Below are 23,893 nucleotides of genomic sequence, written 5' to 3'. Positions count from 1 at the left end.
AGGGAATGAACTTCATAAAATAAATTTTTTAATTACAGAAGTACAAACATTACAGAAAAATGCTGATATATTGCAAGAATATTGTTTAGTTAATAGTGGTAAGTTTAATTGCATTATAAAAAGTGTTTTGTATTTTAGCTTTACTTTTTATTGTTAAAATGTTATTTATTAGTTATCTTATTAGTTACAAATTTTTAAACTATATTTATTATATAAATTACATGACATAGAATTAAAAATTTTTTATTTTGATTTAATTAAAATACAGTTATTTACTTGTAGGTGAAGATATGGAAGTCTAAATGAAGTCTCCTATATTTTAAACTAAAAAAAAAAAAAAAAGATTTTTTCATTATTACATTAATAAGGTAATACTTCCTAATTTGTAAATAATTTCAAAAGATTACATATATTTACTAGTAGAATTGAATTCATCATTAAAATTAAATTTTAACATAATTAAGTTTGGATCTATAATATTCTGAAACAAAGAAATAATTAAAATAGATAAATACATTTTTTATGTACTTTCTTACCATAAATTCTGTAGGGATCTCAGATTTTGATTGCATTTCAGAGAAAGATATTATATCATTTTGAAAATTATGTGACATATTTATATCCTTTTCTGGTTTTTCATTTTCATAAACAGATAAATTCATTCTACCCCTTTAAATTAAATGTACTTAATATTAATAAAGGACTTAGAACAAAGAAAAATTAAATATATTATGTAATTTAGAAAGAAAATATTTTCAAACTATAAATATGTAAGTGTACTTACTTTGTAATATTGTATTTTTCAATTGCAGTCTTCTTTTCTCGTTCCATTAATGCTTCAATTTGTATTTGTAATTGATTAAATTTTTCTTTATTTTGATCTTCCAAGTGTTTCGCATCTTTTAAAGCTTTTATTCCTTCCTCCCTTTTAGTTAAAGTAGACTGTCAATGAAGTAATAATTTTCTTTTAACATTAAAAAGTTAATTATAACATTACAATAAATGTTTCTAAATATCACCTGTGTAAGATATTCAAGTTCTTTGGCACGTAAAATGAGTAAATTTTCATTATCTTGTAGAACTTGTTTCTGAGTATTTAATTCATTAATTTTTTCTTGCCATATTAATCTTTCTCGATTAGCAGATTCAGCAGCTTCCTGTGCAGTTTTAATAGCTGCTTCTAACTATAATGATTAAAATATATATAAATTTTTATATTTTTTAAATAATTATATACTTCATTTTTATACCATAAAATTTATAGACATAATATCCTATGACTATTTGTACCTCTATTTTAACAATTTCACTATTATTATTTTTCAATTTATTCAAAACTTCTAGTTGTGCTTTTTCCATTGCAATTACTTCTTTTTCTTCTGCAAGTAATTTTAATTGTTTCTCTTGTTCTTTTATCCAGGATTCCTTTAATGCCTACAATTATAATACAAATACATATTATTTGATATCAGCATATATATAATTTTTTAACATAGCAGTAGTAATCTTAATTTTGAAATATAATTTAACTATGCCTGCATATAGTCTCTTTCCCATTTCATTTTTTCTTCAAATAATTCTCTTTCTCGTAAAAGACTCATTGTTCTCTTCTCAAGTGTTTCTTCCGTTTGGTTACACAGTGTACATTGTTTTTGAAGTTCAATTATAAGTTGTGTAAGACGAATATCAAGTTTTTCTGTTGTTTGTATAAATTTATTACGATATTCCTCTAAGGAATTATTTTGATATTTTAATTCAAGTGTCTGTGCTGTAAATATTATTAAATATTAAATATTAAAAAGTTAAATTTAATATAAAATTTTTGATATTATCAGCAAGTTAAAAATAATTCATTTGTAACTTATAGTTATAACTACAAAATATAGAACCAAATGAAATAAGTAAAAATTTACAAATCAATTAAAACATTTTTCACTATTATTTAAAACGTAATTAATTAAAATCTTTTTTCTTAGTGCAAAGAATTATTTATATTAAGCAAAAAGTAAAACATTAACAGAATGCTAAAAATTTATTAAACATACCTTTTATATTGTCTTCTTGTATTTTTAGAGTATTTTCTTTAAGTTTCATTATTTCATTGTGATTAATTTCCAATACTTTTTTGTTTTCTGCCATACCTTCAATAATCACACTAGCTTTCTGTAATATATCTTCTATATCAGTTCTACGAGTTGTCATAGTTTGTATAATTTGATCTTCCATTTGCTTAGCTTTAGATATGTTTTCTATTATATTACTATATTCCTTTTGTAGGAGTTTTATATTTTCATCATGTAATTTGCAAAGTTCTTGTATATGTTGAGCATGTTCATCCTAATTAGAAAATTCAATATAAAATTTATTCTTATTTATGTTAAAAGATTTCAATGTATCTATAATTATTAATTGTGTAAAATTATATACCCAAATTGATATAAAATAATAATAATCAAAGTAGATTATATATATATATATATATATACTTATGGAATGCAAAACAAATAACCTTTAAATTGTGAATTTCTTCCTTGTATTGATTTTCCATTTGCAATTTTTCATTTTTTAGTTTTTCAAGTTTTGCTATATAATCTGTTTCTAAATATTCTATTTCTTGTTTAACTCTTTTTTCAGATTTTATTATTACTTCTTTTAAAAATTTCATTTGTCTTCTAAAAATCAAATTATTTTATTTTACTTTAAAAAGGTTTAAAAATAATTTAATGGAATATATTACATAATTAACATACTCATAAAATTCTGCTTGAAATGTTAATTCATTATCATGTTTTTCTTTTATAATAGATAATTCATTTTCTAATTTTGATTTTTCCCCTTCTAATTTTTTTATTATGTTTTTTGTTTCTTTTATTTCATTTGTAAATTCCTTTCTTTCTTCGTCTAAATCTGTTTTACAACATGTATGAATTGTTGTACTACTTGATATTGGCATAGAGTGTGTCATTAAGACCTTAAAAAATAAAAAAATAAAAGTTTCTAATTTCACTTGCATTTTCTGTTTGTAAGCATCCAATATTATATTCAAAATATTTTACATGAAAGTATTGATTAATTCGTTCTTGCTGCATTTTTATTTGTTTCTCTAATAAAACTTGTTTTTCAAACTGTAATTTTAGGAGAGCATTAAATTGTTCTTCTTGATTACATAGCATAGAATGTTGAGAATTTGATACTTTATGTAGTTGTTCATTTTGTTGAGAAAGGAGTGCTGCTGTTCTTAATTCATGTTCTTGTTGTTCCATATTTATAAGTGCATTTTGTTGATTTAGTTGTTGTGTATCAAACAATAGTTTAAAGGGTTTTGGGGAGATAGATGTACCCTCTGAATCATTTGCACCAGGTATTTTTGAATCTACTGCAATATTTGTGTTGTGAATTTCAACATTTTGATTTGAAGTAACTACTCTATCTATTTTAGCTGTTTCTTCATTTTGCATTTCTGATTTTGTATCTTCTATTTTTTTGGAACCACCCAACCATTCTGGTAAATCTTTTACTGCCTTAGTATTTTGTATAACAGCATTTTTAATTGACATATTTTCATTTGTTACCTTAAAAATGAAAACAATATACTTAAAATTATAAATACTATTAACATTATTCTATACATTAATTGATATTTTTATTCAATCATTTCAGATTTTTATTTGAATATTCTTTCATATTATCTGAGATATATAAACCGTATTCTCCCTATTTCATTATATATATTATTTAATTATATATTTTTCTATAAAATAAAATATAATTACCAATTCAAGACTTTGATCTGACAATACATCAGTGGGTAGTAAACCAAGAGGATTATTTATAATTTTTGTATTCCTTCTACCTCTACGAAATTCTTTTGTAAGAAGTTTAGAAGTTGATAAATCAATAGAATCCAATTTTGATTCTTGTATCATAGTTTCAGACTCTGTTTTTTTAATGTTTTTAGGAATGATAGAATTTATAAAATTTGATGAATGAGGTTGGTTTTCAAATAAATTTTCTTTTAAAGATGATCTTTTTACTTTATCTCCATCAGATACATTACTTAAATTTATCAAAATATCCTCTTCATTTTTAGAAACATTTCTTAATTTTTGTCTGTTTTTCTCTTTAGGTGATTCACTTTGTGGTATAGTAAAATTATTTTTAGAAGCAGAATAACCATTTAGTTTTTGAGAAAACAATTGATTAGTTTCTTTTTGCTCAAAATGATGTTCTAGCTCATTACTTGAACTAATACTTGTCATATATGTAACTGGGTTTTTTATCTTAAAAAGATCTTCCATTAAACTACTTTTGCTACTAGATGCAAAAAGATTCTTCTTTTCTTTTACAGAAGTCTCTTCATCAGATAGCAAATCAGTTAATAAATCATCTTCGTTTGGATCTACATATCAAGATTTTTAAATAATTATTTACAAAAATGTGTAATTTAAAAAATGAGAATACATTTTAAATGGTCTAAAATGTAATTATTTAACTCTATTTGCATTAAAAATAAAATATATTTATATAGAACTACAAAATTTGAATTTCTCTTTTACATAAAAGGTTCAAAATAATTTTGACGTTTAAACAGCATTATAAATTTGCTAATAATAAAAATATTATAATCAAATATAAATCACCAGTTTATGTTGTGTGTTTATTTTAAATGTATAAAGCACCTTTAAATATAACTTTTTTTTTAATTTCTGCATCTGATTGTTTATTAGAATCTTTGATGACATTTGTAGATTTTGTTTTTTTAAACGAATCATTAAATAATTCCATATCTAAACTGTCCATGTCTTCCAATGCCTTTGTAATATCTTCTAAATTTGTATTTGAAATTTTAGTACGCTCGACCATCATTGATATAAATTTTTATAATAAATTATTTAATATTTTGTACTGTTTCATTTCTTTATGAAATCAAAATACTGATATTCTTAAAAGAATATTAATCAACCGTTTAATTATTATTTTCTTTTTATAATACATTTACTGTAAACCACTAATTATAAGAAAATCTTTCTTCGCTTATTTTTTTAAATATCAAACCATTAACTAAACATCTCATCAACTGTATTCGTTTCTTAAAACTGTTATTTGATTTGTGAGGTGAATGGTTGCTATGGTGATTGTAAATCGAATCGTAAAGTATAAAGAAAAATGAATAAATAACTGATATATATACATATGTAATATTTTTTTATTGTTTTCTTTACAGGTGCATTTTTTGAAAAATATATAATTTTTAAATATAATATAAAATTAATAGTGTCCTATTTAAAAGTTATCTATATCTTTTAATATAAAATAATGAATTTGCTTGAAATTGGCGCTAAACTATGGAAAGTTCAACTTGATTTAGTAAAGAATTATACAGGTGTAAAAAACATAAGACATATTAAGTTTTATAAAAAATATATACATAATCCTGTAACAACGTATGTTATTGAGTTTATACAAATATCTAAAATATTTTTATTACATTTTCTTATGTATACAGAATTATTTACCTAGTTTAGTTATAAATTACTGTCAATTTCTATACGCATGCTCATTTAAATGTACCAAAAAGTGGGGAAACAGTAAAAGATAGTAGGGGAACTTAATGGAAAGGGGAGTTTTTTGGTATCGCATATATGACTCTCATATTCAACTAAATCGATAATACGTTGGAAACTGTTATTATATGAATGTTTGCACTTAGCAATTATTCACTCTGATCTTTTCCACTTTTAATAAATTTAAGTTCTCTGTTTCACGAAATAGAGATGCAGAGTGTCATAAATTCCGTAAAAGGTACTGCGCTTGGTGTTGCCGAATACTTAACCCCTGTATTGAAGGTATGCTTGAACATAAATATGATATCTTCAAAATAGATATCTTAAGAAAATAATAAGCAAATAAAATGTGTTATATGTCACATAATTTTGTATAAAAAATATGTCACTACTATATACTGTTTAATCATTTGTTTACATTATGTTGCTATATGTTCATGAAATTGTAATAAATTTATTATATGATTTTCATAACAAAACTTAAAAATGATAGGTTTTTAAAATAAATTTCTAAATTGAATAATTGTTTTTATATTTTATTATAACTATACAATTGTGATGTAAAGGTATATATATAAAATTATTATTTTCCATATAAAAATAATGTAAAAATAATATATATTTATGATATTGTTATTAACATAATTATGAAATTATTCATAATTTACAAGTTTTCTATGTAACAAAAGAAATGTCAAATTAAAATAAAATGGATTTATAAAAATATGTATTTTTCTTTGTTGTTTATAGGCCTTTGTTCTTTTATTACTTTTAGGATAATTCTATAGCTTTTGACATATATTTATGTATCTTTATTTTATTTATTTATTATTATTATTATTTCAAATAATTATATCCAGTTCCTTTCCTCCTAATAGTAATTATATTTTATTTTATAAGTCTCTTTTATTTTTTGTTATAATTTTTTACTTTTGTTAATTCTATTTGTAGCCTGTTTTGTTTCTTTTATATAATATCAGTTATTATTTTTTACAAATAAGAAATGATTTATGGAATAATTTTAATTTTTGTAAATTTTTTTATATTAGAATATTTTGTAATACATGTATATATATATAAATTATTTTTTATGAATATATTAATTTATTTTCATTAAATGTATTTCATTTAATATACATAAAATGTATATTATTAAAGGAAAGTAAATTTCGAGAAACTGGGGTATTAACACCAGAGGAGTTTGTGGCAGCTGGTGATCATTTGGTACATCATTGCCCAACATGGCAATGGGCTACTGGTGATGAAGATAGGATGAAGTCATATCTCCCTAAAAAGAAACAATTTTTATTGACACGTAATGTTCCTTGTACTCGCAGATGCAAACAGGTATTACTATTAAACATTATGTAATTAATAATTTATTCTAAATTTGTATACAAAAATCTACTGATTTTTGAAAAATTACTAATTTTACACTTCAACGTTTCTTTCTCTTATTTTATATGTATGGTTTATATTGTTAATAAATTTTCAATTGTAAATTTTCATTATTTATATTGTTTTAAAAGTATTAATTTTTTAACTTTTAACTAATATCTTAAAGTATACTAATCATTATAATATTTTATATTATATGTATGTACTTAATGAATATGATTAAATATACAAAACCAAGTTTTTAATTAATAATTATGAATTGGTGTCATAAATTTCTAATATCAGATTGAATTTTAGATTGAATACAGCAAGGAACAAGAATGTATTATAGAAACCGATGATCCAGAAGGTGGTTGGGTTGATACACATCATTATGACACAAGCATCGGTGGAATTGAAGAAAGAATAACAGAAATGACATTAGATGAAACACAACTTTCTCAATCAATTGGTACAGAAGAAAATAATGGAGATGATGCTGATAATGATGATAATGATGATGATGATGATGATGATGATGATAATGAAGATGCTGCAGATATGGAAGCTTTTGAAGTCAGTGGGATGCTAGATGAACAAGACAAGGTATTTTAATTTTTAACAAATATCATGTTATAATTAATTAATCTGTATGCTATTGTGGTTTATAAAACAATGTTAAAATTGCATTAAATTTAAATTAAATAGTATACAGCAAAAATTACAAAAAAACCAGCCAGGGAAAAATGGGAATCATTTTCTGAAGGAGAAATTATTCATACGCGTACATATGATTTATATATTACATATGATAAGTATTATCAAACACCTCGATTATGGCTTTCAGGATATGATGAGGTTTGTAATTTAACAAATTATATTATGCTAATAGTAACAGTATATATACCTATTTTACATATAATATATAAAAAGAATTATTTATAGAACATAAATAAATTTTAATTTTTAATATAATTTTTCATAAAAGAATTGTAAGCCTTTGACAGTACAAGAAATGTATGAGGATGTTAGTCAAGATCATGCTAAAAAGACTGTTACAATGGAAGTACATCCTCATATACCTGGACCTCTAATGGCTTCAGTTCATCCTTGCAGGTAATTTTAAATAAATTAATGATTCTTCACATTTATCTGTATAAGATACTCACTAAAATGAAATTGTAGACATGCTGAAGTAATGAAAAAAATTATTGAAACTGTAATGGAAGGTGGTCGTGAGCTGGGAGTACATATGTATCTTATAATATTTCTCAAATTTGTGCAATCTGTAATTCCTACAATCGAATATGATTACACACAAAATTTTATGTTAAATGCTTCTGGTTAGGAAGTTTATAAATTTTCATTGTACCTTAAGGATGAACGTGATTTTAGTGTATAAGCATATAATAAGTAACGAAACTAAGAGAATTGTGAAACATACAATATAATAAATACATTTCAGTTCAGAAGGCTATATCTATATGTGTACAAGATATTGAAATATAAAATTGAATTTGACTGCTCTTATGTATTACTTCTTAAAACTTGTTATAATTTTTATTTTGTTATTTTATCATTATTATAAGAACAAAGTAATTAGTATTTTTTTTATAAATTATTTATAAAGAAGAAATAAAGTTATATATACTTATTTATAAAATAATATGTGAACGTATATAAACAATTATGTCAATAATGAAAAATAGAATATAAAAACTGAATTCAAAAATACATTTGAGTTTCATTAAAATTATTTTTTACCCATTAAATTTCACGTTATCTACATGAAGTCAATCCGATATATTACGTATTAACAATTAATTCCTGTGAAAGCGGTGGTATAATAAAGAGGACTTATAAAGATACTTCTTAAAATTAGTTTTAAAATGTTAAAATAAAAATAAAGATTATAATATGAAAACAATTTTAAAGATATAAAAATTTGTAAAATGTAAGATATATATTAATAATAACAATATAAAATACAGGATATTAACAGTGATTATATTTTTGAAGTTAATATATTAGCGTTTTAAATCAGTAATTATAATAAGATAGTTTAATGTGACAGCTTTTCTTCGATTTTAAAATGGCGGTAGTTGTACATATTGTATTTAAATGTCACTTCTCAAATTGGACATTTGAAAGTATAGATTTTACTTACAAATACCATTTATACATTTTATGATTTATTTATATTACATTTAACATGATATTACATGATTATATTAACATGATATATTGATTGTATTATTTTTTTAAAATTCATTTTTCGTAGGTTAAGAAGATTATTTGGTAATAGAATTTGTACTACTTCGTAATTTAAAAGAATATTTTAGAGAAAATGTCGACTTTGTATGACCAGATAAAACTACTGTATGAACAGTCCTTATATTCAAATGTTGTTTCGCTTGTAAGTAAATTAATAAATAATTAAAAACATTTTCATTCATAATTGAAATAATGACAAAACTTAGTAAATTAATGTAATTATCACCATATTATAGGCAAATTTAGTGCTATCCCTAAGTGAACACAACTCAGATTTATTACCAATACATGGAAAATTCCACATTTATGTTTATTATGCAGATGCTCACTTTTATTTAGGAAAATATAAAAGAGCAGAAGCACTTTATAAAAAATGTTTACAGTTTCGTAAATGTTTATTAAAATCTAAAGGTGCTACAAAACCTTTAGAAGGTCAAAAGGATCTACCAACAGATGTTGATATAAAATTTCAAATTCATTTATGTTTAATAAAATTAAAAAATTCTCAAGAAGCACTTCAAGTGTTACAAAGTATACCTGGGAAACAGAGAACTCCAAAAGTAATCTTTATGAATTTTAGTTTTAATAATCTAGTTTAATAATCTAATGTTTGTATAATTTGATGAATATTTATCTTTTTAAGGTAAATATGGCACTTGCAAAAATGTTTCAAGAACAAGGAATGGAACGTTCTGCTATTACTACTTACAAGGAAGTTTTAAAGGAATGTCCATTAGCCTTAGAAGCTGCAGAAGGTCTTCTATCCCTTGGAGTAAAAGGGATTGAAGTAAATTCATTAATTGTAGGTTGTGCTTCCAATCTATCAAACTTAGATTGGTTGAATACATGGATCAAAGCTCATGCACATATACATAATAGAGAATATACTCATGCAGTATCAACATTAAGGTCTCTAGATAATGTTAATCTACTAAGGGATAACTTTAATTTATTAACAACAATGGGAGAATGCTATTATTATGCTGGAGATGATAAGAATGCCTTATTATGTTTACGACGAGCCAGAATTATAGAACCAGATGTTATGAAAGGGTAATAAGATTTTTATAAATATATCATGATTATTATAAAATTGTAATATTATATGTTGTTACTGAATAGGGTTGATGTTTATGCAGCAGTATTATACAAAACACATAGTATTAAGGAACTTGAAAGACTGATCCCAATAATAACAGCAAGCAATGAGTGCACAGGAGAAATATATGTTGCTATGGCATATTCTCTTTATGCTACTAGGAAACTAGGTAGAGCAAATACATTGGCAGCACAAGCTTTCAATTTAAATACAAATGATATAGAAGCAACAATTCTTCGAGGAAATATACTGATAGAACAGAAAAAATATCAAGATGCATTGTTCTTCTTTAGGCATGCAGTACAATTAAAACCATATCGTTATGAACCACATAAAGGTTTGGTAGATTGTCTTGTAGGAATGCATAGATTGCGTGAAGCTCTTAATATTGCCAGTGGATCTTGTAAACAGCTTGGACATACTGCAAGGGTTCTTACGGTAATTATACAAATTAATTATATCAGTTTACTTTAATATATAAAATTTGAAATCATAAGTAATATTTTACTTAACTTAATATACCAAGTAATATGACACATATTTTAAGAAGATTAATTATGAATTAAAAATAATTTTATATAGCTTTATGCATCAGTACTTATGAAAGATCCAGTTTCTGTTGGAAAAGCAAAAAATCTTTTAGAAAAGGCGTTACTTCAAGATGAAATTTATTTACCTGCTGTGTATTTATTGGCTGAGATATATGAGCAAGAAATGAATTTGGAAGCTGCAATTGCACTACTTGAAAGACAAGTAGAGATACAAACAACATGTAAATTGCATCAGATGCTTGGTGATCTATGGGCAAGAGTTCACAATGAGGAAAAAGCTTTGGATCATTATGCAATTGCATTAAAGTAGGTTTTCTAAGTTTATTTATTCATTTATTTGTTAATGGTAAATAGTAATAATATTATAATAAATAGAAATAAAATACGTACAATTTATCAGAAACAATGTATAGTATAACATATAGCACATGTTTCTGTTTAAAAATTGATAGAATACTAAAATCATATAAACCAATATAACATCTTAAATTAGCCTAGATCCAAGCAATAGAAGAGCATTGGAAGGCATGCACAGATTAGACAACTCTTCAAATAAACTAGATTCAGCATATTATATGACTGTGGGTGAAGAACAAACAGATACAACTTACGATGTTGGTGATGGTTTACCAGACACTGATAATGATGAAGCACCTGATGAAAGTGAAACTGAAGCTGTGTGGTCGGATATGGATCTGGAGGCAAATAGTCAATAACATAAAAAATCTTATAAAATTAAATAGGTTCAGCATAATTAAGTTAGAGTTATAATTAGCTTTCATTATGTATATTGAATTTTCTGTTATTTTTACCTTTTTGTAAATTATCACTAATGTCTTTTCAATAATTAAAAGTATAGCAAAATATTACTTTTATTACAAAAATTCTATATAAAAAAGATTTCTTAATTTTTTTGTTTTCTGAAACTATTATTAATGTTTTTATAACTTTCATTCATATTTGTATGAATAAGAAATTTTATATTGAAATTAATATTATGTTGTTATTATCTTTGTTATATTTATATCACTTCTTGTTTTTAAAATTTATTTTTGATTTTATCCCTAGCAAGGATGAAAACTCCCTTTTTAAGAGAGGATAAAAGGCGAAAAATTTTATTTATAAACTTGCGAAAAGTATTAATAATGGTCACAAATAATTATGTACCGAAATTTATATTATTTATATATTATAATCTGTTAATACAAATAGTATATTCAGTTGTTTATACAATAATTGTCTGTTGTAATTAACAGAATTATTGCTAAATAAACCTTATTATTTATAATTTATAATTATACAAGCATCTAGATTTAAAATTACTAAGTGAAATTCATTTATTAAACACTAACTGAAAATGGATTATTGATGAAATGCTTAAAAAATTATATTTAAAATAATTAATATCCTTACTATAAAATTTGAAATATTGCTCTACATATTTTAGTGAACTAAAAATAATATAATTTGCTATAATCTCATCATAGAAAAGTTTAGAATTTCAAATTTTCTATTAATAATTTCTATATTAAAAAAACATTGAGTGAGCAATATAAAAGTTTATTAACATGTACAAAAATTAACAAAAGAAGTAAATTAAGTAAAAATTTAAATAATTATCTTTGATATAAAAGAAATAATAATAAAAAAACAACATAAAGTCTTTTTGCAGTTTATAATTTGAATGCATACTTAAAAATGCTCATACTGTCTTAGTATATAATTTTTTGTATTCCTTAAAATTTCTAAGGAATAAATTTTAGGTCACTAAATATTTATTAAATATACTACATTTTTTTTATCAATATTTAAAAAATGTTTTATTTTAATGTTTTTATTAAAAAATGATAAACATAAATAAAAATACTACTTTTTTTAAAGTACTTTGTTCATTGCAATATTAAAATATTTTTGCTAAGTATTTTTTACAATTACGGATTACTGTAATAATTTAAAGTACTAATTATATTTAGCTGTTCCTCTCATATTTTTATATTAAGATTAAGTAAATTGTATATTCCTTTGAAACACAAAAATATTTTATTTGATCTTTTGCGTTTATTTGTTCAAAAAGTACTGTCTTGTCTTGTACATTTCATTTTGAGAAATATTGTATACACAGAATAAAAGTACATACATACTAGATAATTTATTTACACACTATACAGGATTGGAGATTCATGGAATCAATAATACTATTAACGCGCGAATTAATCAATCGATGTACACATTAAACTTATGCTTATTTATTATCTACTTATTTTGAAAAAGAGAATCGCACAAAGGATACATTGGCAGGGTTGTTCACTGACAAAAAGGGTCATAACTGTAATGATGTGGCTTAATTATCATATAAAATTAAAATAACCAACGTCATATATATGTACCCTTTCTAAGCAAAAAAAAAACTTTTGGATTCGATGTATTTAGAAAACGCAGAATTCAGTCTTAAAGGTAGGAAGCACGCATATTTTTCTAAATAATTCGCTTTGGTCTTGGAACTGCGTTCATATTACACATATATGTATATATTTGTATATGCATCTCATCGCTTCAACTTCATTTGACAATATGACAATATTAATAAGCATTTTAATAAGAATGAAAGCATCATTTGTGATGTAACTAACATATATTTAGACAATTTGCACAACGCGAAAATTAATAAATAGGAATGACCAGAATGCAAATAGGCAAAAAATGTGAGAAAATGGTCTATAGATAAATTTAATACATAAAATTGGTTGCTCTAATAATCATCTTTTACTGTTCATAAGAATAAGTTTGCCATCGCAATGGTACATGTTCCTCATTCAGGGTTTGTTTTTAAATGCTTCCTTTTATTCATTATTTTCTCGTGTAGTTTGTGTGTTTTGGATTTCTTTAAAAGTTTTGACCTGTACACTCGATCCTTCTGACGAAATAGTTGTAGAAGAAGAAGTAATGGAAGAAGACGAGGAAGACGAAGAAAATGAAGAAGAAGACGAAGAGGAAGAAGATGGATCGTCATTAATAATCGAAGGAGCACCTGGACCGGGTGATGGGCTATGCACGGGTCGGAAAGAAAAGCCAGGAGAATCAAGACTGGAACAAGATTCTGGAGTTCCAGCTGAGCTAATAGTTCCTGGATGTGGACTAGATATTGCAACATCCAACCTACATCAAAAAAGAAAACATCATAAATATTACTACAATTTCATTTCATCAATTCAAAATCTAATGTATTCTAAATAATAAAATTACCTAGATGAAGCAGAAGTTAACAAACCAGAGGTACGTTTTGCAGGAGGATGTAATTGATCCATTCCAGAATCATCTAATTCAAATTTTCTTTTGACTGATGCTAAACAACTTGGTCGTATTGCAATAGGACTTAGGCTCCGTCTAAATACACAAATTGTATATCGATAAAACCACATATATAAATTATATTTTATTATATAGAAATAAACATACCTTGTAGCGAAAGCTTTTCTAGTAGGACTAGGTGATAAATTATTTTTCCATGTAGCTGCATGTACACCAGGTGAATAGCACTGTCTCTGACCAAATCCAGTTCTTGTTGGTGATGGTGAAGAATATATAGTTGGACCACTTACAGATAAGTTGATACTCAATGGATCAAGAATTCGTTTGGCAATTGGCCTTGATTCTATTTTAAATTGTAATGAAGTTGATTCCGAGTCTTTAAAGGATAGTCCTTCTGCTTCTATGGTAAGATCCTCCCAGGATTGAGAGATCTGCATGGCACTATGTATTTCTTTCTCATGTGCTGCCTCACGACCAGCAACATCAATACATTCTTCTTGTCTCAATTGACTTACACGTGGCGTTAGCCTAGGAACAGTTCCAGAACTCTGAAACAACAAATATATGATAGATAAAAATATAGTTAATGATAAAATAATTACAATACCAAATAATTAAAATACCAAATAATTCTTTAATTCTTAATGAAGCTAATTATTATATAATCATTACATTTATATTCAATATTGAACAATTGTTTAATTGTAATTTAAAAATAGTACATAGCAGATATTGACATTAGAAGAATTGTTCTTACACTAGTGCTGAAACGTCGTGTGCGAGATGAATTTGAAAATATATTAAAATTTGAAGGAACATCCCTGAAAGCAATTAAATTTTTTTTAATTGTACAATTTGACTAATTAATTATAATCAATTTGATTTTAAATTCAATAGAAAATACCTTGGCGCAGAAGCGGAAGGTGATGTCACAGACATTGTTGCAGTGATCTTATTGATCATGGGTGCACTACTAGATCGTTTTAAACTGACTACTGTGTAGTCAACATCCATGATCATCCAGACCAACTATTTTTTGGTACATTTGTCTGGAGACACTTTTAACAGATTCAAAGTACATTGGAGATGTACAATGTAATTTACTAAGTAAATCAACAATGAATTCTTGGCATAAAATAAATGTATATTATGCCTTTTTCTGCAAATGTTGTTCTACAATTCAATAGTAGCAAATTCTGTTTTTTAGCATGAGAACTGAGAAGATACCGCATTTGAGCTCTCATTTAAACTCTGCCGCTCTGATTTTCGTTTTACGTTTTGATACGCTGTTAGCGCGAAATATTTATAATTAATCTTTTGCTTTGTAAGATAAAATGATAAAGTAAGAAAACTATTGAAATATAGATTTTATCGAATTGAAAATATGCATAGCAAAAGAACGAAGTAGCAAGTACAGAGAATTCAGATATTTCTGATTTTTAGTTTTTACTTAAACCACCGTACAGAAACCGGGTTGCAGATTATAACTTGATTTAATTTTGTAACCCCTGATTCTTCAACGCTATCACTAACTACAATTAAATTACAATTTTTTCGACTGACCGTCAAACACCTATCGTTTCTTATCACGAAGCACGCGTATGTCAGACCTGGCTATGATCCTTTTGCTTCCTTAGGCAAAATCTTTCGTAATTAAGAAGTACACTGAATTTGTTGGTACCCTTGGACTTTCGTTAAATCTACGGGCCTAAGAATACATGATCGAATTGTAAAACTAACTACTACATAAATTATTGGTAAGGGGAAAAAGGGAGGAGAATTATGCTATCTTCAATGATCCTTCTCTAAAATCATAGTTTCTCTCTCTTTCTTTTAAAAGGCGCAACATTCAATAATACTTGTGCACTGAAACGATTCTAAAGTTTTGGTATACAAAAGAATGAAATAAATTGAATTGAACAATATACTTTTTTAAAACGAACGATAATTGTATGCAAAATCAAATCTCAAGTTCATAATTTTCTCGTCAATATGAATATGTATAGTTGATGCGTATGAAACAAAAGGGTTGTTTAACGGACGCATTTTCAATTGAATTATTTAAAATTTATATTTAGATATCGTAATATTTTATTAATTTTGTTACTTCTCAAAGATTTAAATATGATAATATATTAATTCTAAACATGTACCTTCCCTCTATTATCTCAAATTATGTTCTGAAATTAAAACAAATATCTTTTATAATAAAATAACATTTTTCTGAAATAAAATATTGAAATAATGATTTATTTCCAGATATGATTTATTAATAGTGTATATGTATATATAAATATACTTTTTTCATAACTATATATATATACATATACATAAAATTTAGGTATTAGCTAAATTATAAATTTATTTGTTTCAATTCTATATTTTTATGTTCATTTAAATACAATGCAAATTTGTTATTAATGAAGTAAAAATAACGTTTATTTGTATTTATTTTTTGTATTACTTATTTATTTTATTTTATTATATTTTCAATTTATCCTATCACACAACCAAAAATATTTCTTACTAAAAAATTTTGTATTATTTAATATTTACTTATTTACTGTATTCTAAATTCAATTGTCAGAATTTATCATTTTGGTTTTTTTAAAAAAACATTTACTACTTGTGATTCTAGAAATCATTAAATGAATCAATTAATATTAAAAACAATAGCAATTGCTTAGGAAGAATATAGATAAAAATAACCATGAAGTGTTTGTATCTTTAAATAAAAATTTCAAATATATCTTAATTGAAAGATATTCTGAAGTTCCAAATATTTATTTCTATAATTATTATTTTTAAATAGTATTATTTATTTCTTTTTCCAATTCCTAAGTTAAGATGGAAAATGAAAAATAGTTTTTGAACAATATTAAAAGTTTTATTTCTGCTTCCCTTATGCAAACTCTATTTGTTTTGAATATATTTTCTTAACTAAGTTGAGATGGCAAGGTTTATAGTAAAATACGTACATATATAAAACATGGGAATGACAATACTTGTTTTTAACAATTACAGAGTTGCAACAATGAAAGCTCCATAATCACAGTGATTTAACATTTGGTACAAATAGAAAAAAAATGCCATTGGATTTCTTATTAAAATTAATCTATTTTATATCTACATCTGCATACTGCATACTTAAATGAGCATCTATTATTTGAAATATCTCAAATGGTTGTGGTATTCTGCCAGTTTCCAGTTTTGACCATACAGAAACATCTAAAACATAATAACTAATTTGTAGATAATATGAAATACGTATTTAAAAATTTTATATAGTTATATTTATCATAATTAACTTATAGATACTGTTTACCATTGAAATGTATTTCAAATGCTCCTGACAATAAGAAATGCCCTTCTATAGCATTAAAAATGAAAAATATCATTATACAAGAATAGATTCGATTTTCTATACACCATTGCCACAACGATGCTGGTGGCTGTCCAAAATCAAGTCCAATTACTATTAAAACTATTAGAGAAATTTTTACAAGACTCTGAATAAGAAAAAAGAAAAAATATATTATATATATCATATACTGAATATATGAACATATATATAAAAAAAAAATATATAATTACTAATAATTTAGCAATGAACATCTTATTAGGAGAGGGATTATAGTTTTCTCCACTAATTTGTAATTCTGGATATTTTTTATTAAGGATATTGGCATATTCTTCAAAAACTTTTCTATATCCACAAGAATAACTGGAAAAAGGAAAGACAAGAATTGTTGGTTAATCAATGAAATTCAAATACGTATATTGAAGTACACTACATAAATAAAATAAGTGATTATTTTTTATAGCAAAAATTGTAAAACTTACCAATAAAAAAATTTTAAAGTCGGTCCTGTTTTTGTACCAAGTTTGGTTAATGAAACTTGATTGCCGTCAGCTTTACTATCTAATGCGTATAAAATGACGCAAAAACACAAAATTAATTTCATACGAGGCAGCATTCTTTAAGTCATTGAAATTTTATCAATTGTACAAAATTTTAATCAAAACGACTATATTTCTTTCTTCTTGAAAGACGCCAACTAACACTGTACACCTATCTATACCAATTAGTTACTATTTGCTGCTAAGCAGTACAGTTCCGAATAAAACCGAGTTGAACCGAATCCATTTAAACCAAATAATCTTATCAGATTCATTGAGCACAATGAATTAATATAATACTAAATTATATACTTAAATTAAATATTCACTTGTTCAAATTTTTCTTACAACTTTTTGTCTTTGTAACAAAATTAAAAATATTTATTCATCTTCTGTATAATTTGTTTTTATATAATTATGTTTAGACGCCAGATTTCGAGAATGAAATAGAAATAAAATAATTTAACAAAATGTAGTAATTTTATGAGCAAATTTATTTGTTTAATGACCTTTAATTATTACTGTTACATTTTTGTACGTTATTAAATAATTTATACAATGTAAGTATATGTACGATGAAATAATATAAATAAAACAACTATTGTAAAAATAAAAAATACGCTATTTTTCTCTCAAGAATTAAATCTAGCATCTATTATCTAGTAACATATTAAGAACTAGATTTAAGATAATTGTTTTTAATAAGAATCTCATCTTGGTAACCATGTCTACATTTGTTGCTATACTGATCATATTACATGATCTCGTCTGCTCGATGATTTAAGTTAGGGGTATTATATCCTACTTTGTTAGACTATTCTAGGATATGGCAAGTTGCCTAAGGATTCTTAAGATATAATTGGATGAAATACTTGCACATTCCTTCATTCATAAGATTCCCTAGGTTCAGGTCTGAAATGATCATCTAGAATTATGCATATGTTTCGTTAATTCTAACAGATATGTTTACGTCTTTTGTTCTTCACAAAACGCATAAATATTGCCGCTAGAATATTTGATCCTCTATTTGCTTAATTATATTTCTTTCTTACAGAAATCAAGGTTACTTTTGATACTAAAGTTCTCTGACTAGCACACAATGTGCATGTTATCTTGTAGAGCCTAATCAATATTTTTTAAGTTCACATAATTAATAGCAATATTATTGAGATGCCTTAGCTTGTTGGGTGTTTTACTGTTAAAATACATTACATAACTAGATATGTTCACAGCACTGATAATTTGTCTTGAATAATAACTATTTAAATGCAATAATATAAAAGAAGGGATTTCATTTTGATATACAGTTCCTTTACCATGTCCATAAAGTTAATACAACATCACTAGTTTAAGGTCAAATAATTTGGCTGCTGGGTGAATTTGAAGCATATTATGGATTTTATTTCTTACGACATTATTATTAGCTAACAATATTCAAGTTAGCCATGATAGCAATCAACTCTCTGTATTGTTGGGCTATTATTCAATATTATTTACACCTTCGCCTCTAGCCTTTATTTTTCAACTATTGCTGTTTCTATTGTTGCACAAGCTAACTACCTGTCTTAAAAAAAAATATTTAATTTTTTCCTAGAATTATTTTTGATACAGATGATTCAAAATTAAAACAATACATACCATGTTATGATTTGCTATAATTTTTATTTAAAAATTTTTAAACTAAACACACACATACATATATTATATAATATTACAATTCTAAATTAGCTAGCAAAATGCCAGATATGTGCAGAATAACACATTTAAAATAATACCAATAAATTGCATCACTATATTTTAAAAATCATGTTGATAATGATTAAATCAATATAATAAAGTAGAATAGGAGGCGCTATTTGGCCGTTATATTTAAAAAAGAATTTATTTATAATACTCGCCTCCAATATCTTCTACTAATTAAAAATACTCTCTTCAAAAGAGATAAAGATTTCTTTTATAAATAAATATTGCAAATATTTTTACTTCACAAAAATATCTTGTTAAATAATAATTGCTAAATGCAAAAAAGAAAAATTTAAAACTTAAACTGAGAGAAAATAAGATATATAACATAATCATTTTTTATGCACTTTATGGTGTAGAATGTATGCCTTAATGTGCATAAGTTTATTAAGTTGCTTTTTTTTTATGATTTAGCGTACAACCTTGTAAATAGAGTATGCCGCTCCTCAAACTTATTTGTGTAATTTTATCAACAAGAATACTTGCTATATTTCATATTCAAAATCAGAATCATCTTTTTTAAAAGTGTACTTTGTAATTTATTGGGAGGCCTTCTTGGCAGCAATTTGAAAAAATTTAAAAGCCAAATAATTTTCTCCAAATAGTATTTTGAAGAAAAAGTGGCTTTTTTTTAATATGATAATTGACTTGAGTTATCTTCAGTGCACAGAGCTGTCATAAATCTGGAAATCTAAAATAATTGATTAAATTTATTAATAAAGACTAAAAAAAGAAAACAATTGAATTTTAAAACTTTACTTAATCAAATAAGTAATATATATATATGAGAAATCTATAACCATTTTCTAAATTTACCTCATAGGATCTTCAAGGTAATCCGGTGGTATTTGAAACAGCTTAGGATCTATATCATTTCGAAAAGCGAATTCTTGGAAAGTAATCTTTGCTGTCACCGTAGGCAAAATAGGTATATCAATTTTTACAGGAAACCCAGGTGGTAATTTCATCAAAACAAATTCTCGTAATTTTCTAAAATGTTTGAATGGAGTTATTACTTCCAAAACATTGAGTAACATATCAACAGTGAGTGGAAAATCTGGACTCATGGCAACTGTTGCTTTAAATGATTTACTGCTTTCCTTATAAACAAGATTTCTTCCAAGAAGTGGACAGTGACCAGGTGGAGCCATAATATATTCTTCCCAAGTAATATTTGACTCTGGTGGTGGATTTAAAGAAGCTCTTCTAGCTTGAGACTAAAAATAGATAAATTAGTATACTTAAAAAAAATAAAAACTCTATTAATTTATTTTACCTTTCTATTAGTAAATCCTTGTGAGCTTCCTTTTGTTAATGATTCCATAATAGCCTTATTCTTTTGTAGATCTTCCTCGCTTAAATGTTCTCGTCGTATCTTACTTTCCAAAACCATTCCATTAATTTGGTAAAAGTCCGCATGGAAAGGTCCTACCATCTCCTTTATTAAATATTTGAGATATATCTCAAAAAAATTTTAAGAAACAAGCAGGAGAAGGAGGAGAAGAATCATAAGATAAAACAACAGTATTGGCCTTACCCTTTTATCTTCACGAAATATCCAGCCTGTTTGAGTTTTTGAAAGTGTAATACCTTTTGTTGACATTTGTGCTACCATTATATCACTTGACATAAGAATATCAACTTCATCTTGTATTTCCAGTTCAGTTTCCTAAAAAATAAATCAATGGTAATAAAGTTATTATTACTATTAACATGAAAGATATTTAATTATAAATATTGATTAATAAGAAAATAATTTGACCTCATATCCTACTCTCTTATAACGTTTAGCCTTATTATCAAGTACTGCCAATGATTTGCTTGGTTTTTGGTCACCATTAAAAATAAACGATATGTCACCTCTTTCCCATCTCATGTCATTAAAATCTACTAAAGTAGTATCCGTCCTTATGGATGCTCCACTTTTATGTATTTTACAAACATCAGAAGGAAGTACACGAGACACAAGTGGCACTAAAATGTTAAAGATATTTGTAAATTGATATAATTTTTATAAAATTTTAAAACCATAATTCAGACATAACATTAAGTACCCCAACTTTGAAAATCCCATTTTAATTCCATATAGAAATCTCCCATTTGACGTAATGTTGCTACTAAATTTGGTCTGCTTTCCTCCATTTGCTCTCTAGCTTGTTGTTTAAATTTTCTCACCAATAATGATACTATAAAAAATGTACAACTGATATTAAAATTATTTCTTTGTGATATATTTTAATGTTATTATTTTCACTAACTGGTTTGTCTATCTCCATAACTGATTGCTTCTGCAAGTGGACTCCATCCAGCTAAGTTTTTTACTTGTACTGGGGCATCATGTGCAAGTAATAGTTGGACTGATTCTAAATTTTATTTTGAATTTTATATAACATATTTTGTAATATTTCTTATATATTTTATATAACATATTTTGTAATATTTCTTATATATTTTATATTACATATTTTAATAACGTACATTAAACATTTTAAATGTCTTTACCTTTTCTTCCTAACATGACAGCTAAATGTAAAGGAGTATTTCCTATAAAAAGAAATTGAATTATTTTTAAACTATACATAATTATAATTGATTACTAACACATATATCTACAATATTTATATTAACCTTGTCTATCTTTTTCTGCGATGTTGTAAGTTCTAATTAAAGAACTTAAGGTTTTAACATCTCCTTGAAATATGCATTTATGTAAAGGATATTTTTCACTTTCCGAGTTCTCAGCCATGGCCATTTATTCTTGCTAGGAAAATGATATCCAAAATAGTAATAATTTTTTTCTTTATCTAATCGAATCCCTCTTGATATAATAGTAATTTCCTTGTATTCCATTTCCAAAATGTGGCATGCTATATTAAATAATCATACCAAAATTTTCGTTACATAGAAGTTATTTATGAATAGAAATTCAATATTTGATGTTATATTCTTAATAAGCAGTAAAATCAATGAATGATTTTTGTATTTTACTGAATATTTTTGTAGTTAACATACAGACATCGATATTTTTATACATATGTCTTTTAACGATTAACGCTTAAAAGATTCATATATTTATAAAAAACTTTTAAGTTGCGTAATTATCGTTGTTTTTACCGATGTTGTTACTTCTACCGCTGTTTTTAATTCTGCCTGTTATTCGTATTTATGCTAGGTGGTCGTGTTTGTAATCAAAGTAGGTTGGTCACCTCATTATTTTTATCATTTCTAATATCATTCTTTAACAATACCATTAAAAAGTATATGTTTTCAAAATGAATTTTATCAAATTTCAATTTATTGTAATATTACTTATCCCAAGTTGTCCAAATGTATATTGCATTAATACCACTACATTAAAACGGTATTTACTCATGAACTAGTACCATCTATACCCTACATATATATCTAGTTATGTATATATACATTTATGAATATATCTCGTATTTACGCCAATATTGTTATTTATATATAACTGTAGATCAAAGTTTAAAATTGATAACTTCGAAAATCATAAGATTAAAGATTCTTCTATATTAAATTTATTATAATTTATATAACACTATACACAAATTAAACAATCAACAAATAAGGATAAAATTACTAGGGATATTTTCAAAATTTTAAGATAATTTTAATTGAATATACGATATAATTATGTAATTTAGACAATTAAATAAATTACAAGTCACTTAAAAATAAATTCTAATTTTTATATCTATTTATTAATTGTGATTTATTTGTTTATTTGACTTCTCAGTAATTTATATTAAATTGTTTAATTTTACGAGAATATATATCTTTACATTATTATAAACTAGGAATTATTAGAACATTATTTGTGTCATGCAAAATATATTTGTAATCAATATTTTTCTGTTACGAATTATTGAATATTTTGAATAAATTTGTATAATCTTAATATTACCAAACAGTTTGCAAAACAGTCTTTTTCTCTTTTTTAATTATAAGGAGATTAATGAAAATAGAATTCATTAAATTAAAAATTTATTTTAATTAAAAGAATGATTTTACAATTATTTTTACAATCACAACTTATATTACTATACTATACAAGC

General features: G+C 24.8%; 7 protein-coding genes across 8 annotated transcripts in view; 3 read left to right on the top strand and 4 right to left on the bottom strand.

Moving 5' to 3' along the window:
* The window catches only part of LOC108554597 (uncharacterized), a 940-nt gene extending 638 nt beyond the window's left edge, over window positions 1–302 (top strand). The window contains exons 4-5 of the mRNA XM_017909927.1: window positions 1–98; window positions 283–302. The exon at window positions 1–98 is cut by the window's left edge and continues 29 nt beyond it. Coding sequence (XP_017765416.1) covers window positions 1–98; window positions 283–302 — 118 coding nt within the window. The remainder of the gene's footprint in view (window positions 99–282) is intronic.
* Window positions 303–403: 101 nt separating this feature from the next.
* twy (fas-binding factor 1 twitchy) lies at window positions 404–4,863 on the bottom strand. The gene is made up of 12 exons (XM_017909926.1): window positions 4,680–4,863; window positions 3,774–4,399; window positions 3,057–3,572; window positions 2,751–2,971; window positions 2,510–2,672; window positions 2,046–2,337; window positions 1,536–1,768; window positions 1,291–1,434; window positions 1,020–1,184; window positions 785–942; window positions 537–669; window positions 404–481 (listed from the first exon to the last, which is right to left on the bottom strand). The coding sequence occupies exons 1-12, from the start codon at window positions 4,861–4,863 to the stop codon at window positions 404–406; spliced, it is 2,913 nt and encodes a 970-aa protein (XP_017765415.1).
* Window positions 4,864–5,619: 756 nt separating this feature from the next.
* On the top strand, window positions 5,620–8,289 carry Atg3 (Autophagy-related protein 3). The gene is made up of 6 exons (XM_017909943.1): window positions 5,620–5,846; window positions 6,723–6,911; window positions 7,260–7,547; window positions 7,650–7,799; window positions 7,930–8,057; window positions 8,127–8,289. Exons 1-6 carry the CDS (start codon window positions 5,775–5,777, stop codon window positions 8,287–8,289), a joined length of 990 nt encoding a protein of 329 aa, XP_017765432.1. The 5' UTR covers window positions 5,620–5,774.
* Window positions 8,290–9,288: 999 nt separating this feature from the next.
* APC7 (anaphase-promoting complex subunit 7) lies at window positions 9,289–11,581 on the top strand. The gene is made up of 6 exons (XM_017909942.1): window positions 9,289–9,357; window positions 9,452–9,775; window positions 9,859–10,268; window positions 10,338–10,752; window positions 10,897–11,171; window positions 11,359–11,581. The coding sequence occupies exons 1-6, from the start codon at window positions 9,289–9,291 to the stop codon at window positions 11,579–11,581; spliced, it is 1,716 nt and encodes a 571-aa protein (XP_017765431.1).
* Window positions 11,582–13,613: 2,032 nt separating this feature from the next.
* On the bottom strand, window positions 13,614–15,305 carry LOC108554611 (protein FAM122A). The gene is made up of 5 exons (XM_017909944.1): window positions 15,079–15,305; window positions 14,932–14,995; window positions 14,322–14,722; window positions 14,109–14,249; window positions 13,614–14,021 (listed from the first exon to the last, which is right to left on the bottom strand). The coding sequence occupies exons 1-5, from the start codon at window positions 15,192–15,194 to the stop codon at window positions 13,706–13,708; spliced, it is 1,038 nt and encodes a 345-aa protein (XP_017765433.1). The 5' UTR covers window positions 15,195–15,305; the 3' UTR covers window positions 13,614–13,705.
* A 1,964-nt stretch (window positions 15,306–17,269) lies between these two features.
* On the bottom strand, window positions 17,270–18,288 carry SelT (selenoprotein T). Its single transcript, XM_017909946.1, has 4 exons — window positions 18,018–18,288; window positions 17,769–17,898; window positions 17,500–17,683; window positions 17,270–17,402 (listed from the first exon to the last, which is right to left on the bottom strand). Exons 1-4 carry the CDS (start codon window positions 18,149–18,151, stop codon window positions 17,290–17,292), a joined length of 561 nt encoding a protein of 186 aa, XP_017765435.1. The 5' UTR covers window positions 18,152–18,288; the 3' UTR covers window positions 17,270–17,289.
* A 1,828-nt stretch (window positions 18,289–20,116) lies between these two features.
* On the bottom strand, window positions 20,117–23,183 carry LOC108554620 (ankyrin repeat domain-containing protein 13C). 2 transcript variants are annotated; one of them, XM_017909953.1, is made up of 10 exons: window positions 22,932–23,183; window positions 22,446–22,684; window positions 22,320–22,361; window positions 22,076–22,180; window positions 21,872–22,003; window positions 21,580–21,791; window positions 21,355–21,486; window positions 21,094–21,255; window positions 20,634–21,034; window positions 20,117–20,508 (listed from the first exon to the last, which is right to left on the bottom strand). In XM_017909953.1, the coding sequence occupies exons 2-10, from the start codon at window positions 22,567–22,569 to the stop codon at window positions 20,493–20,495; spliced, it is 1,326 nt and encodes a 441-aa protein (XP_017765442.1). In that variant the 5' UTR covers window positions 22,570–22,684; window positions 22,932–23,183; the 3' UTR covers window positions 20,117–20,492. The 2 variants fall into 2 exon arrangements, with proteins under 2 accessions (XP_017765442.1, XP_017765443.1); XM_017909954.1 differs by having other exon boundaries at window positions 21,094–21,192.
* Between the last annotated feature and the right edge of the window lie 710 nt (window positions 23,184–23,893).

Source organism: Eufriesea mexicana, unplaced genomic scaffold (assembly GCF_001483705.2).
Source record: "Eufriesea mexicana isolate 0111107269 unplaced genomic scaffold, ASM148370v2 scaffold38997, whole genome shotgun sequence".
In the NCBI taxonomy this organism is placed as follows: Eukaryota; Metazoa; Arthropoda; class Insecta; order Hymenoptera; family Apidae; genus Eufriesea; species Eufriesea mexicana.
Note: the sequence above shows the minus strand (reverse complement) of the source record. Positions and strands in the feature narration are given on the sequence as shown.

Bases quoted from the DNA above. Each gene is read 5' to 3' on its own strand.
- Atg3 (XM_017909943.1), top strand. From the start codon at position 5,775: ATGCAGAGTGTCATAAATTCCGTAAAAGGTACTGCGCTTGGTGTTGCC. The intron at 6,912-7,259 runs GTATTACTATTA...ATTGAATTTTAG, and splicing joins GTACTCGCAGATGCAAACAG to ATTGAATACAGCAAGGAACA. The intron at 7,800-7,929 runs GTTTGTAATTTA...TTTTCATAAAAG, and splicing joins GGCTTTCAGGATATGATGAG to AATTGTAAGCCTTTGACAGT.
- LOC108554611 (XM_017909944.1), bottom strand. From the start codon at position 15,194: ATGATCATGGATGTTGACTACACAGTAGTCAGTTTAAAACGATCTAGT. The intron at 14,250-14,321 runs GTATGTTTATTT...TTGTGTATTTAG, and splicing joins AGAAAAGCTTTCGCTACAAG to ACGGAGCCTAAGTCCTATTG. The intron at 14,022-14,108 runs GTAATTTTATTA...TTTTTGATGTAG, and splicing joins TTAACTTCTGCTTCATCTAG to GTTGGATGTTGCAATATCTA.
- SelT (XM_017909946.1), bottom strand. From the start codon at position 18,151: ATGCTGCCTCGTATGAAATTAATTTTGTGTTTTTGCGTCATTTTATAC. The intron at 17,684-17,768 runs GTAATTATATAT...TTTCTTATTCAG, and splicing joins TGTTCATTGCTAAATTATTA to AGTCTTGTAAAAATTTCTCT. The intron at 17,403-17,499 runs GTAAACAGTATC...ATTATGTTTTAG, and splicing joins ATTTGAAATACATTTCAATG to ATGTTTCTGTATGGTCAAAA.
- APC7 (XM_017909942.1), top strand. From the start codon at position 9,289: ATGTCGACTTTGTATGACCAGATAAAACTACTGTATGAACAGTCCTTA. The intron at 9,358-9,451 runs GTAAGTAAATTA...ACCATATTATAG, and splicing joins ATTCAAATGTTGTTTCGCTT to GCAAATTTAGTGCTATCCCT. The intron at 10,269-10,337 runs GTAATAAGATTT...GTTACTGAATAG, and splicing joins GAACCAGATGTTATGAAAGG to GGTTGATGTTTATGCAGCAG.
- LOC108554620 (XM_017909953.1), bottom strand. From the start codon at position 22,569: ATGGCCATGGCTGAGAACTCGGAAAGTGAAAAATATCCTTTACATAAA. The intron at 22,004-22,075 runs GTTAGTGAAAAT...CATTTTTTATAG, and splicing joins TTATGGAGATAGACAAACCA to TATCATTATTGGTGAGAAAA. The intron at 21,035-21,093 runs GTAAAATAAATT...ATCTATTTTTAG, and splicing joins AAGGATTTACTAATAGAAAG to TCTCAAGCTAGAAGAGCTTC.
- twy (XM_017909926.1), bottom strand. From the start codon at position 4,863: ATGGTCGAGCGTACTAAAATTTCAAATACAAATTTAGAAGATATTACA. The intron at 3,573-3,773 runs GTAATTATATTT...TTCATTTTTAAG, and splicing joins CAGATCAAAGTCTTGAATTG to GTAACAAATGAAAATATGTC. The intron at 2,972-3,056 runs GTAAAATATTTT...TTATTTTTTAAG, and splicing joins GAATTAATCAATACTTTCAT to GTCTTAATGACACACTCTAT.